Here is a 15,850-nt window from a genome sequence, read left to right as displayed (position 1 = left end):
AACACCAAATACATGGTTTCAAGCTAATTCTGGATTTTTTAATTGTACCAGCCCTGATAATGATTTCTTAAAATTGAAAAAAAAGATTTGCCAATACTTTTTCAAAATGGTTCTTATACTTCCTTCCTCACCTTCTCAAGACTCGAATTATTCATGTAACAGACTGCTTGAAGGTGTTGCACAGTTCGCCGATGCTCTCTCTGTTCATGTTTTTTTCAAGTATTTTTTTTTCATAATAGTACATCTTAGACAATTTCTAATGCTAAGGTTGCTGATCTTTTTTGCTGAAATATCAAATCTTGTGGCTTGCATCTGTCTGACAGACTTGGGTCTCGCTTTTAAGCTTTGTTCGGCGGGACCGGAATAGCATTTTGTCCAGGGGTAATTTGCCCCACTACCAAGACAGTACTTCCTGAGTACTCAACCGGATGCCCTGTGATCGTGAGGTTTCCTACTCTTACTGATGCGCACAATAACTCTTTCTGGCCCTGTGTGAGCTCTGACAAATTTTCCCTGTAATATCTTTTTATGTTTATTTATTTGTTGTCGACAGAGAGAGAGAGAGTGAGAGAGAAAATACAATTGGTGGAGGGTTGAGAGAGAGGGGAGAGAGAATCCCAAGCAGTCTCCACACTGTCAGCACAGAGCCTGACGCGGGGCTCGAAGCCACGAACTGTGACACCATGACCTGAGCTGAAATCAAGAGTCAGACGCTTAACCTACCGAGCCACCCAGGCTCCACCCACCGCCCCTTAACACTTTCAGGCAGTTTTTCCTCCAGCCTCAGCAGGTTCTTGACATGCACGTGTTGATCAATACACTCTTGAATATTGAGCGGAACAATCTGTAGACATCCTAGGTTCTCTCTCTATGCTGATAATTTATCACTCCAAGGAAATCAGGGAATCAGAGCAAAGAGGAGGACTCTCTGTCCTAAAAAAAATATGTAAGCACCAAACGTAAAGACCTTATAGAATTTCTTTGGATTTCTGGGCTTTTGTCCCACTCAACAGACCAAGTCTTAGATGGACAGGTAACAGGAAAAGCGGGTCACAGAACCCGAAGACAACAAAGCAAATACTCTCGTCACAGGTTAGTAGAGTGATTCTGTCCCCTGGCCCTCAGGGATGGACATGTTCTCTGCAGACAAACTTGTGCTGCCCTGGTCTGGCCTGGGACTCCTGGGGGACACCGCACCGGGGTGCTGCAATTGTAAAAAACCAGTCCTGCAGCTAAGCCCAGCCCTGACAGAGCAAAGAGGATTACAACAATATTTATCTCGTGATAATTTCTCAGAATCCTGTTAATTCTTAATTTCTAGAATAAATACACTTACGTAGGCAACAACTTCTGGCTGCCCCACCTGGTAGAAGTTTTTTTTCACACTTAGGCAGCTTTTCACTTCTGCTGCCTGGTGGGACAGAGCACTCAGAATGGATGAGGACCCACGGCTTAGCTGGAGATGACACGTCAGCAACGGCAGATGCTCAATAGCTGGGCACTTACACACCATGACACCCACACTTCTTTATTCCTCTTCTCCCACATCGCGTGGCTGGACGGTAGTTTCTTGTGCCAAGAATATCAGGACGTTAGAGCAAAGAAGAATCTCTGTGGCCTAAATAACATCCGCAGGCACCAAATAAAAGGGGCCTGTACAAGTTCTTAGAGTGTCTGGGATTGTGTAATGTCTGACAGATGCAGTCTTAGAGAGACAGTAAGAAAAATGTGTTACGAGTCTTAAGGAGACACAGAGGACTCTACAGTCACAGGACAGCCGACGGATTCCGCCCTTTGGCCCTCCAGGGAGAAACACCTGCTCTGGAGGCAAATTTATGCTGCTCTGGTGGAACCTGGACACTGGGGGTTTTATTGCACCTGTACCATTTTTTTTTTTTTCAACGTTTATTTATTTTCGGGACAGAGAGAGACAGAGCATGAACGGGGGAGGGGCAGAGAGAGAGGGAAACACAGAATCGGAAACAGGCTCCAGGCTCTGAGCCATCAGCCCAGAGCCTGACGCGGGGCTCGAACTCACGGACCGCGAGATTGTGACCTGGCTGAAGTCGGACGCTTAACCGACTGCGCCACCCAGGCGCCCCGCACCTGTACCATTTTTGAGATAACCCAGCCCTGTGGCTGTGCCCAGTTATGCTCTATCCCCCGCTCATTTGCATGTTCCTAGGGCACAGCCCACTTCCCTGAACGCTGATTAATGGGCCGGTCACACCCTGTGCAGGACCCAGTCCCGGTCAGGACACAGCATGGACATGAAGGCCCCCGCTCAGCTCCTGGGCCTCCTGCTGCTCTGGCTCCCAGGTAAGGAAGGAGAACACCGGGAAATTACTCAGCCAGCGCGCCCAGTACTGCCTGGCCCTCCAGCCGCGTCCTCTTATGACATGATTCGTCATGTGGGTCTTTGTTTCTCTGTGCCCCATCTCAGGAGCAGCTGTGAAATCCAGATGACCCAGTCTCCATCCTCGCTGTCTGCATCTCCAGGAGACAGAGTCACCATCACCTGCCGGGCGAGTCAGAACGTTAACACGTGGTTAGCCTGGTTTCAGCAGAAACCAGGGAAAGTTCCTAAGCTTCTGATCTATCGTGCATCCACGTTGCAAACTGGGGTCTCCTCGCGGTTCAGCGGCAGTGGGTCTGGGACAGATTTCACCCTCACCATCAGCAGCCTGGAGCCTGAAGACGCTGCCACTTACTACTGCCAGCAAAGTAACAATTAGCCTCGCACAGTGTTACAGACCAGACCATAAACCACCAGGGACGCAGATGTGAGAGGCCGGGCTGCCCCCGCCGCTCCTCCTGTGTCTGCAACTGCTCAGAGAGTTTGTCAGACGCAGTCCCGCTCTGGGGGGTCACTGGGAGGCTTGGGAGAAGGGCAGGGAGGCGCCTCGGGCCCCTGACTGCCCTTCCCCCTCCTCAGTCCAGCGGCACAGACACGACAATGTCTCTTCCGATGTAATCCAGACGGAGATGTGGGCAATGGCATCCATCAGGGTTCGCACAGCAAAAGAGAAGCCACTCCAAATTTCCAAGCAGGAATTTTTTTGATTGACTTTAAGTTGCAAAGAAATTCTGTGTTCACAGCAAAATTTAGCAGAAAGTAAAGAGATCTCCCGAATGTTCCCTGCTCACACACATGCACATGCACAGCCTCCCCTGCTGTCAACATCCCCCACCAGAGTAGTGCATTTGTTATCGTCGATGAGCCTACGTGGACACATCATTATCACCCAAAGTCCATAGTTTACATTGGCATTTACTCTTGGGGTTGTACACGCTGTGGGTTTGGACAAATTCATAACATTAGCTGCCATTTTCGCATCGTATGAAATAGTATCCTTGCCCCCCAGATTCCTCTATGCTCCACCTATTATCCCGCCATCCCCACCCTGGCCCCTGGCAACCACAGATCTTTCTACCATCTTCACAGCTTCACCTTTTTCAGAATGTCATATAGATGGAATCATATAGCACGTAATCTTTTCAGATGGGCTTCTTTCACTTTGTAATATGCATTTAAGATTCCTTCATCTCTTTTCATGGCTTGTGAGTTCATTTCTTTTTAGCTTTGAATATTATTCTATTGTCTGGATGTGCCACGGTTTGCTTATTCATTCATTTACTGAAAGACATCTGTTTTGTTCCCACCACCCGCCTCCCCCCCCCCCCCCCAGTTTTTGGCAATTATGAAGAAGGTGAGTATAAACATCTGCGTGCAGGTCTTGTGTGGACATCATTTTCAATGCTTTTGAGTGAATACTGAGAAACACAGCTGCTGGACGATATGGTAAGAGGAGGTTTCGTTTTGTGAGAAACTGCCAGACTGTCTTCCAAAGGAGCTGTGCCATTGTGCATTCCTGTCACCAATGAATGAGGCTTCCTGCTGCTCACGTCGGTGTCAGCATTGGATGTTGTCGGTGTTCCTGATTTTGGCCATCCCAAGAGGTGTGCATCTCATCGTTGCCTGAATTTGCATTTCTCTGCAGACATGATAAATATGAAGTATCTTCTCATATGCTTATTTGTCATCTGTATACCTTGTTTGGGGAGGTACCCATGAAGGTCTTTGCCCCATGTTTTAATCACATTGTTTGTTTTCTTATTGTTGATTTATTTATTTATTTATTTATTTATTTATTTATTATTTTTTTTAATGTTTATTTATTTTTGAGACAGAGAGAGACAGAGCATGAATGGGGGAGGGTCAGAGAGAGAGGGAGACACAGAATCTGAAACAAGCTCCAGGCTCTGAGCTGTCAGCACAGAGCCCGACGCGGGGCTCGAATTCATAGACCGCGAGATCATGACCTGAGCTGAAGTCAGACGTTTAACCAACTGAGCCACCCAGGCGCCCCTCTTATTGTTGAATTTAAAGAGCTCTTTGTATATTTTGGTAACAGTTCTTTATCAGAGAGTTCCCTTGCAAAATTTTCTCTTGAGGTTTCTTGTTAGGAATTGTTGTAACACAGGGAATTAGAGTTTAACTACAGTTGTTGTTGTTTTTAATGGACTGGGAGTAGGGTAGGCAGAAGAGCAAATACGAGATTCGAGGGAGTGCCTGGTGCTACCCCCGAGAAACCAGAACACATCACCACTGAAGGCTGAAGGTACAGGCTGCTTAACCATATGTGTGGTCCTCAAGCCTGTCTGGGAAGCCCCGGGGTAGGTGTGCTGATGCTCTCGCCTCTGCAGCACCTCCTCAGGTGGTTCTCCAGCCCTGACCTTGTCAACTCTGTCTGTAGGTGCTGACAGATAGCATCAAATCCTCCTCTTCTGAACTCCAAATCTCAGTGAGGGTGCCTCGTTGAGCACCTACGTCTACATGGAGCGATGGAGAAAAAAAAAGGGGGAGATGTGTTTCCAGAAGTGATGGGTGGCTGACAGCAGGCAGCCCAGGATGGTCGCTAATTCCCAGCTGTCAGAGCTCTTCCGGCTGGAGGATAGACCCAGAATACACTTGAATGTTCTCCCAGGTATTAGCAGTACATCTGGGATCATAGCATGAAACTTTATTGAGTTACATGGTAAACAGAAAATGAGGAAATTACATTCATTATATATATACATATATGTATATAAATTACACATATAGCAAACGTTTGGCAAATAAATGGAAAACGTTTTTGACACACACACACAAAACACTAAACATTAATGAAGCATTCTTTGTCCTTATTATGAAAATAACTTGCTCCTCAATATTTCCCCAGAAGCCTTCATCATCATCATCATCTGTATCACTGAGAACTTCTTATAAATACAAAATTGCAGGTCACCTGAGACCTCGAGATGGAAACCTGCATTTTAACAAGTTACCAGGTGATCTATAGAAGGTGTAAGAAGCTGTTTTAGAGACTGTTTACTTCAGCTTAAAGAATTTTTTTTTTCCACTGAAGCCATTGAAGACAATTTCTACTTACAGCTGTATGTTGAAACCACACTCAGCTCTATTTTCCAATTAACAGAAAACTGGACTTGAAAACATTTTTAAGATGGTAGAGCCTAAAACACATCAATGGCATGATCAAACACTTTGCTTTTACTTAATTTTATTTCCAGTATAGTTAGCATAAGGTGATTCACCAGTTGCACCCATCACCCAGTGCTCCTCACAAGTGCACTCCTTACTCCCCATCACCTATTTCGCCCATCCCCCTACCCACCTTCCCTCTGGTGGCCACGAGTTTGTTGTCTATAGTTAAGAGTCTGTTTCTTGATTTGGCTCTCTCTTTCTTTTTCTTCTCTACTCATTTATTTTGTATGTTAAATTCCATATAGGAGTGAGATCATATGCTATGTGTCTTCCTCCGACTGACTTATTTCACTTAGCATTATACTCTCTTATCTCCATTCATGTCATTGCAAATGGCAAGACTTCGTTCTTTTTTTTTTTTTTTAATTTTTTTTTCAACGTTTATTTATTTTTGGGACAGAGAGAGACAGAGCATGAATGGGGGAGGGGCAGAGAGAGAGGGAGACACAGAATCGGAAGCAGGCTCCAGGCTCTGAGCCATCAGCACAGAGCCTGACGCGGGGCTTGAACTCACGAACCGCGAGATCGTGACCTGGCTGAAGTCGGACGCCTAACCGACTGCGCCACCCAGGCGCCCCAAGACTTCGTTCTTCTTTATGGCTTAATAATATTTCTTCGTGCATAGATATATCACATCTTCCTTAACCATTTATCAGCCAAAAGACACTTGGACTGCTTCCATAAGTTGGCTATTGTAAATAATGCTGCTGTAAACATAGAGGTACATGCATCCTTTTGAATTACTGTTTTTTGGGTTTTGGGGGTAAATACCCGGTAGTGCAATTATTAGATAGTAGGGTTCTACTTTTGACTTTTTTGAGGAATACTCTGAAAACTTAATGGATTAAAGTTGTTAGAAACTTGAGGAATTACAAAGGCAAGAGAATATAAATTTTATGCACCAGTATTGGAGATAAATCGACTTAAATTCCTTTGTGCAGCTTGATTTGGAGATTTTGTTCACTCCTGAAGCTTGCCGTTAGAATGTTTTACCCGGAGTAGTCACTACTTTCCTGTCCTGGTCCCAGATGAAGCGCTCTCCATAGGATGAAAAGCATCTCAGTGACATATAGTAGAACCACCCAGCTGAGCCCTGCCTGGATCATCCACACCATTGTTAATACGAACATTTGTGAATATGAAAATTAATGCTTAGTATTGTCTGCCATTGGGTTGTGAGGGGTTTGTTAACAATCGTTATTGTGCAAAAGCTGACAAATACAGTATTTATACACCTGCACATTTATGTAGATGCATTTTTTATTTTTTATTTTTATTTTTATTTTTTTTCAATATATGAAATTTATTGTCAAATTGGTGTCCATACAACACCCAGTGCTCATCCCAAAAGGTGCCCTCCTCAATACCCATCACCCACCCACCCCTCCCTCCCACCCCCCCATAAACCCTCAGTTTGTTCTCAGTTTTTAAGAGTCTCTTATGCTTTGGCTCTCTTCCACTCTAACCTCTTTTTTTTTTTTCCTTCCCCTCCCCCATGGGTTTCTGTTAAGTTTCTCAGGATCCACATAAGAGTGAACACATATGGTATCTGTCTTTCTCTGTATGGCTTATTTCACTTAGCATCACACTCTCCAGTTCCATCCACGTTGCTACAAAGGGCCATATTTCATTCTTTCTCATTGCCACGTAGTACTCCATTGTGTATATAAACCACAATTTCTTTATCCATTCATCAGTTGATGGACATTTAGGCTCTTTCCATAATTTGGCTATTGTTGAGAGTGCTGCTATAAACATTGGGGTACAAGTGCCCCTATGCGTAGATGCATTTTTTAAAATTGGCACCTTCAGTGTGAGTGTTTAGCAATCCATTCATAATGATACTAGGAAGAAATTAAAACAAAATAATATTTGAATAAAAGTTAAAAACTTAAGGGGCGCCTGGGTGGCGCAGTCGGTTGAGCGTCCGACTTCAGCCAGGTCACGATCCTGCGGTCAGTGAGTTCGAGCCCCGCGTCGGGCTCTGGGCGGATGGCTCAGAGCCTGGAGCCTGTTTCCGATTCTGTGTCTCCCTTTCTCTCTGCCCCTCCCCCGTTCATGCTCTGTCTCTCTCTGTCCCAAAAATAAATAAACGTTGAAAAAAAATTAAAAAAAAAAAAAGTTAAAAACTTAAGTTTTTAATAAAAGTTAAAAACCTTATTTATGGCAAATATGCATATATGTGTATCTATATACATATAAGTGTATATATATATATATTAGTTACATTGTAGGCAGCACATACTTAAATATACATGTATTTATGTTATGTGACTATTATACTTGTATATATATGGTGATATAACTATAAATATATGTTTATTTTTTTCCAGATACAATTATGTGTTTAATGGCTATTTAACTCCTTCCAAATGAAAAATGTACTAAATTTGACTAAATTCTCACAAAAGCAAATTTCCCATAACCACACACACACACACACACACACACACACACGCACTGCTTTCATACAGAATAAGATTAAAAAATTGATTAATTCATTTGTTCATTCTCAAGTATTTATCAATGGATCACTATGTGTCTGGCATTGGGAAAATATTACCAAAAATCAAACCAAAGCAAAACACACAAAAAAGAAGGAAGGAAAGAAATGACATGATCCCAGAAGAGAGTTCTCTAATATAATAATGGACACTCAAGACATCAAAAAAAGCTTTTAGTAAACAGAGCAAATACACTCAAAAGAATTGATCATCAAGCTTCAGTATCAAACCACACAGAAAACGTATTTACAATACATGCCTATGGGCGGAAAAGCTGACTGACATTAGGAAAAAAAAAATCTACCGTACGAATAACAGATACAAAGAAGAAAGGAAATAATAATGAGATCAATGAAATGGAAAATTAAATATATGTTTAAAAATATACAAATACACATGTCTGATCACACTGATAATAGTTATAAAATGTTTGATGAAATTTAACAATTCATTACTAATTTTTAGTTTTTTTATTAAAAATTTTTTTTAACGTTTTATTTATTTTTGAAAGACAAAGAAAGAGCGCAAGCAATGGAAGGGAAAGAAGAGAGGGAGACAGAATCTGAAGCAGGCTCCAGGATCTGAGCTGTCAGCACAGAGCCTGACGTGGGGCTTGAACCCACAAACTGCGAGATCATGACCTGAGCCAAAGTCGGACGCTTAACCAACTGAGCCACCCAGGCGCCCCTCGTTACCAATTTTTAATTAAGAAATGTCTTAGTAAACTAGGAATAAAAAGAATCAGAATAGAAGGCTATCATATAACTTTTCATACAAACTGGTTTATTTGTAAGAGCAAAAAGTGGGTGCTATTAAATATTAAAGATCACATTAGGACTGCGTCAGAGCAAAAGAGAAGTCATAGGTGCTCTAAGGCATGATAATTTGATGAGCAAAAACTGATGAGAATGAGAAAATAGGAAAAAATAGAAAAAAAAATAGAGAAAAATTTTAACCAAAAGACATTAACCTCTAAAATAAAGAATAAAACCATGGAAATAGAATCCAACAATGTATGAGCCTTCTCTACTGCATAGTACCTTAAGAGCCATTGCATGGATTAGATCTACGAACATATACTCTCTTGTCCGTATCTCACCAATATTTGTTCTATAAGTAGCATACCAAGATAGAGCTGATATTTCATACCCATCCCTAAAAAATGAGAACTCATGGAATTCTATAGGAAAAAAAGTACATTTTCATACAAAAATTTAAGACTTAGAGGGTCATCCAATTCTTTTATTTTCTTGATTTTAGAAGGTGTAGCCTCTATTCTAATTACAAAATTTAGAACCATGAGGACAAATAGGGGCCAGAAAAATTGGAGATGCTTTCTTCTTACAAACACGCTGGAGGAGCTCCTCTGGGACTGGATGTGAATCCTGCGTCCCATGAGAAACCCCAGTTGGCACTGGGCCCTACAGGGGCCCTGGTTTCGCGGCCGCAGCCAGACCCGCCCAACCCCTCACTGATTTGCATGTTTCCCCCAGAGAATCCACATTTCTGTTCTTCAGGATCCCCATAAATAGGCTGCTCAGTGATTCGGGGCAAAAAAAGAACCTGAGGCAGAGCCCTGGATTGAACATGGGGGTCCTGACCCAGCTCCTCGGCCTTCTGCTGGCCTGCCTCCCAGGTGAGGAGGGCGGCGCAGGGGACATCCCCGAGATGGTGGCCGTTCTCTCCTCCTGACTGGGGGGTCTCCCCAGGGCTCCGTGGATCTCTGACCCGGGGTCTCCCCTCCCCTCGGAGACCCAGGTGTTCTCAGCTTAGGAGACCAGGACGCCAGAACCTTCTGGGGGGAAAGGGAGTGGGATCTCGTAAACAACCGTGACTTTGTGTTTTGTTTCCTTGCCAGCTGCCGGCGGGACCGCTGAGTTGACCCAGTCTCCCACCCATCTCTCTGTGTCCCTGAGAGACAGCGTATCCCTCATCTGCAGGGCCAACGAGAGCGTTAGTGATCACTTAAGCTGGTATCAGCAGAAACCAGGCCAGCCTCCCAAGCTTATCATCTATGATGCCGATAACCTAGAGTCTGGAGTCTCAGACCGCTTCTCTGGGATTCAGTCTGGCACAGAATTCATCCTCAAAAATCAGCACAGTCGAGGCTGATGACGCCGCCATTTATTACTGCCAGCAGGGTTATGCGCTTCCTCCCACAGTGCTGCAGCCCCGAGCATAAACCCTCCTCCCGGGCTGGGGCTGCTCCTGTGGGGACGGTTGTCAGGTGGTCGGGGTTCCAGCAGCTGCACTGTGCCCTGTGGTCTGTTGGTCGAGGCAGGGCGTGCTCTGGGGAAGGGCTTGTGGGGCTCAAGGGTGATGGCCTGCAAGGGACTTTGTCCTTCCAGAGTTTTCCTTTGGACCAACATAAAACAATGAATTCATTGAATTTTATCAAGGAGGCTTCTGGGTCAGGCTTGCAAAAGAATTTATCTACAGCATGGTCTTTGAATCTCTTCTCTGAGAAACTCTCCGGGAGGTTTTGTTTTGTTTTACTTTGAGACAGAGAACTAGGCTGAAAAAGGAGCCCATAACCAGGACAATACTCCTAATACGTTTAACAATAACAACAGTAATAAAGCAGGAATACGACTGACAGTAAACAGCGACAGTAACTAGTCTGCCCATTGACATTTGCTGAATGCTTGAAGATCTGCTATGCGTTCAATGATGCACTAAAGCCTTACCCTTCTCGAGTAATCAGTTGCACAATAATCCTCTAGAGATGAGAAATCAGAGGTTCTCGGAGCTCAGGTTGCTCGAAATACCAGTGCTTGTAGGGAAGAAGAAGGGAAAAAATTCTAATTTTCAGACTCCGTAAGTCCTACTCAGTAATTCATTCATTCACTTAAAAAGTAGATAATATTATGGGCATCTGGCTGCCTCCGTCAGTTAAGCGTCTGACTTCAGCTCAGGTCACGATCTCACAGTTCATGGATTTAAGCCTTGAGTCGGGCTCTGTGCTGGCAGCACAGAGCCTGCTTGGGATCTATGTCTCCCTCTCTGTCTGCCCCTCCCCTGCTTGCTCTGTCTCACTCAAAATAAATAAATAAATAAAACATTAAAAGAAATAAAAAGTAGATAATATTAAGTGCAGTAAAGTGAACTAACTGTATATCAGGTGAATTCAAAGTATACATCCGGATAAAGATAAACATGTGCATATCCTCCTCTAACTGCTACCCAGTCCAGAGACCCGTGTTTCCAGCATCCCAAAGACCTCCTCGTGCTCCTTCCATCATTTCCAGACTCCATCCCCGCCACGCCCGCCCGACCCCCAGCCGCCACCACTGTTCTCTTTCCTCTGGTCTTAAACTTCACATAAATGAAATCACGCACTGTGCGCTTTTTGGCAGCTGGCTTTCTTTGGCAACATGTTTTTGAACTTCGCTTTTGTGGTTGGTATGGCCATAATCTGTCCCCTTTTGCTGTGGAAAAGTTCTCTAGCATGTGAACGCATCACGATTTGCTTTAAATGTATGTGTCCTTCTAGATTTGAGACTGTCGTTGATAAAGATTTTAGGAACATTTTTGAAACGTCTTTTGTGAACTCACGCACTCACTTCCCTTGGGTACATTCCTCAGAATTGCAAGCAGGGCATTGCGTGAGTTCGGCTGCCAGTTGCTATCTATGCTCCAGCAGCTGTGAATGAAAGTCCCAGTTGCTGTAATCTTTGCAATACTTGGTGTAGTCATACTTTTTACTATAATCATATTGGTAGATCTTTAGGTGGTATTGTGGTTAAAACGTACATTTGCTTGATGATTAATGATGTTGAGTAACTTTTCATATGTTTTTCATTAGTTATTTGGATATTTGGGGAAATATCTGTTCAAAACACTATATATATATATATTTTTTTATATATAAATATATTTATACATATATAAATATATATAAATACATATATTTTGTTACATATCCTGAAAATGGATCTTTTACCAAAAATATGCACTGGGAAACCTTCCCCCATTTTTAAGAATGTCTGTTAACTCTCTTAATGATATATTTGAAAATAAGTTTCCAATCTTGATGAGGTCTAATTTATCAGTCTTTTTCTCCCTTAATTTTGCATGTGTGTGTGTGTGCTCCATTTAATAAATATTTGCCTTACCTTTAGAGCCTAAAGATATCCTCCTGTGCTTTGTTCTAGAAGCTTCATTATTTTAGCTCTCACGTGTAGATGATAATGCTCCAGGAGCTCATAGTTTTGCCAGATGTAAGGTGGGACAAGGTTTTTATTTCTACTGTCCATTTAATCGTATTTCCGCGTCCAATTGCTCCTCGTTATTTATTGGAAAAGAAAAACAACATATCATCCACTCCATTGTGTGGCAAATGGCCACCTCAGAATCATTTGTCATTTAATGTGAATATAATTTCTCTTACAAAAACCTTTATTGTACAGCAGCTTTAAAAAAGAACCAAGGTCTGAAAAAAAAAAAAAAAAACTCTTTGAAAGCAAAGAGACTAGAAATGAGCTAGAAACAGAAGAATGCTTACTTCAGTTGATAGGAAAATTCAAGGGCAGGAAAACCCAGACTACCGTGAGAGAGTCAGAATGATAGCTACCATGTTGGGAGTAGTTACTGGCTGGGAAAGTGCATGAATGAGGTTTCTGGAGGACTTGAAATCTTCAGTATTTTCATCCAGTTGGTGACCTACATGTAAACCTTAGTCATTTGTGCCCTGAAAATTTTTGCCCTTTTTTCCTGTACATGTTTCATCTCAATCAAAATGAAAAAGGACAAACCCAGAGCCTTTCAAACAAACATAAAGAAAAAAGCAAAAATCACTAAATATTTGTGGAAACTCAACCCCGTTAAAATATAAATATGACTAAGAAAGTTCTGAAAGACCAGAAAACTGGTTGAGAAAATAGAAGGGGACACTGAACTGTGTGCCTTTACCCCTGAGGCACCACAGAGTTTATCTCTATTGATTTTCCTCGAACTACGGAGACATTTTATCTTACTTGGCTCACAGGAGAGCCTCCCAACCCCTTCTGGTTCTCTCCACACTGCTGCACCCACAGGGGATGTGCACGCTCTTCTCTAGGAAGGCGCTTCCCTTGCAAGTCTGAGATAAAAGGTCAGCTCTCATTTTGCTTTCACTTATCAGGACTCATCAGTTCCGTTTCTCAAAAGGACATTCCCTGCTCAGTTCCTGGGGCAGCTGATGCTCTGGATTGCTGGCAAGGACAGAGGGCCGATGACAAAGGAATAGGGGTTGGGACGGTGAATTCTGGGGACAGAGGTGCATATCAGGTGGATTTATCGACATGTTAGATGCATACATCTTGCTCCCTAGGATGGGTCATGTGATGTTTACATTCATGAGCCTGAGGAAAATTCCAGAAGGAACAAGGACCTGTGTTCTGATGAAGACTGTAACACAGAAGGAGAGGGATGGCAAAGGTGACTTACACTCTCCTTTGAAGAGGCCTCTTTGTATGCTGCAAATCTTGGGTTCTTTTTGAGATCGGATATTTTAGGGGTTTTAATCAAAACTTTAAAAATGGTTTAGCCTGTAATAAGTAACAAAAGAAAAGCTCTAAAAATGACTCATAACGTTTGTACATAACCTTGCATTTCTCTCTTCTTACTTTAGGGTCTAGTGGGGATGTCGTGATGACACAGACCCCTCTGTCCCTGCCGGTCACCCCTGGACAGCCGGCCTCAATCTCCTGCAGGGCCAGTCAGAGCCTCCTGCACGGTAACCAATATACCTGTTTAAGTTGGTTCCTGCAGAAGCCAGGCCAGTCTCCAGGGTGCCTGATCTATAGGGTTTCCAACCGGGCCTCTTGGGTCCCCGACAGGTTCACTGGAAGCAGGTCAGGGACAGATTTCACACCCTTACAGAGCGGAGGCCGAGGATGCCAGAGTTCATTAGAGCCTGCAAACTCTACAAACTCCTCCCATAGCTCTGCCCACAAACCTCCCCTCTCTGGGTCAGGCAGCTGCCCCGCCCCGTGGTGATAGTTCAGGGAAACAAGTGGGCAGATTATTGTCTTACTCTGTTCAGTTAGTCTCTGGGTGAGCTGGGATCAGCAGAGAGTTTCACACTTACAGACCAAAAGCTGTCATCTCCAGCACACGATTTTTCCCCTTATCCTTATGGATCAGTGGTGTATTTCTAAAGAATTCTTACCGTTTTTTTTCCCAAAACAATAGACTCCTATAAGGCAGATGGATAATAAAGTCTTGATGATCCAGAAAAATCAGGCACGTAGATATACGTTGCTTCCAGTGTTTTGAGAGAACGTGAGCACTCTGAGCATAAACACATTCATGGAGCCTTCCCAGAGCTCCCTGTACCCAGCATGCCTTCTCACGGATTTTACCTTTGGTGGGTAACAATGTGCAATTATCTGTCCAAAGTGATCAGCTTGGGTCACAGGTGACTCGGGGCTCAGCAATCCACTCCAGACCATCTGCCGCTGGGGGAGCTCCCCTGCTGGGGGCGGGGGGGGCTTGACCTCACTCAAGGCCAAACTCTCCCCTTTAAGCAGAAAGAGGAAAATTCCCTTGGATCCAGGAAGCGAACAGGTCTCCGTGTCTCTAATCTCATCCAGAGCAGCGTGGGCTTGGCTGCTTGGCGTGACAAAGGCTAGAGGACACAGCGCACACAATGTGTATGAGTATCACAGTATCACTCCATCCTCTAAAGGGTGACTGCAGGATATCAGACTCAGACACCAACGAGACCGTCTCCCCACGTCACACAGCCCACACCGGCTTCCAGCCTTAGGGACCTGAAACCAACAGCACTGAAAGCAGAGACACTGCTTTCATTGTTCAGCGACGTTGGTCAGGATTAGAGATTCCCAGAGGCTGATGCTCAGCTGGATTTCATGTTCCTTGTTCTTTCAACCTGCACATGTTCTTATCGTTTCCAGGTGCTGTGAAGGGACTGGTGTTGGCCGCTGGTTGGTTTTGTTGTCCGGGCCACAGGACACATGGTTAGTCTGCGAGAGACAGACGTTCTTTTTTAGATTTAGGACTATCGAACTTTCTGTCTACAAATAGTACAGGAACATTTCCTAGCCATTCCCCCAGCAAGAGATAATCTAAAAATATTTTACATTTTATATTTTATATGTTACATTTTAGGATAACAGATTATGACATGAAACAACCAATACGAATCGGAGATCTTTATGACCGGAAGTTTGGATCTCTTGACCACCTTCATCTAATTCTCTTACCCCCTAATCCCTGCCTCTAACAACCACAAATCTGATCTCTCTCTCTTTTTTTTTTTAAGTTTATTTTTGTTTTTGTTTCTTTCTTTGTTTTAGAATCCACTCATAAGTGAGAACACACACTATTTGTCTTTCTCTGCCTGATTTATTTCACTTAGCGTAATGTCCTCAAGGTCAATTCATGTTGTCACAAATGGCAGGACTCCCTTCTTTTTTTTTTTTAAGAAATAAAGTGTGTTGGGGATGATCGCCTATTCTAAGATAATGAATATCATGACAAGTGCAACTCAGTCTGATGTGTCAATTCTGATAGTTTTCATAGTGTGTGGAAAATGTATATAGAAATCAAGTAACCAGGAGCCCACAGATCATGGGACTTTGGAATATTGATGAATGCATGATTGAGATGGACAGAGATTATGCAAAGCACTGGGAGGAAACGCAGTGAGAGCAGGAAGACCAGACTTCAGCAATGCCACAGTCATCTTACTCCGCATGATTCATAGCAACTTGTGATCTGGATGTTCTACTTTGATGTCAGACTGTAGAGAAAGCCAAACTCACTCCGAGTGTTGAGATAGTTAAAGGAATCC

At 43.4% G+C, this 15,850-nt stretch overlaps 1 gene segment (V, D, J or C); it reads left to right on the top strand.

Moving 5' to 3' along the window:
* The first annotated feature begins 2,207 nt into the window (after positions 1 to 2,207).
* Positions 2,208 to 2,740, top strand: LOC123581102. The segment is given in 2 exon segments: positions 2,208 to 2,319; positions 2,444 to 2,740. Coding segments are annotated over 2 exon segments (396 nt in total).
* Positions 2,741 to 15,850: the final 13,110 nt, after the last annotated feature.

Source organism: Leopardus geoffroyi, chromosome A3 (assembly GCF_018350155.1).
Source record: "Leopardus geoffroyi isolate Oge1 chromosome A3, O.geoffroyi_Oge1_pat1.0, whole genome shotgun sequence".
Lineage (NCBI taxonomy): Eukaryota > Metazoa > Chordata > Mammalia > Carnivora > Felidae > Leopardus > Leopardus geoffroyi.
Note: the sequence above shows the minus strand (reverse complement) of the source record. Positions and strands in the feature narration are given on the sequence as shown.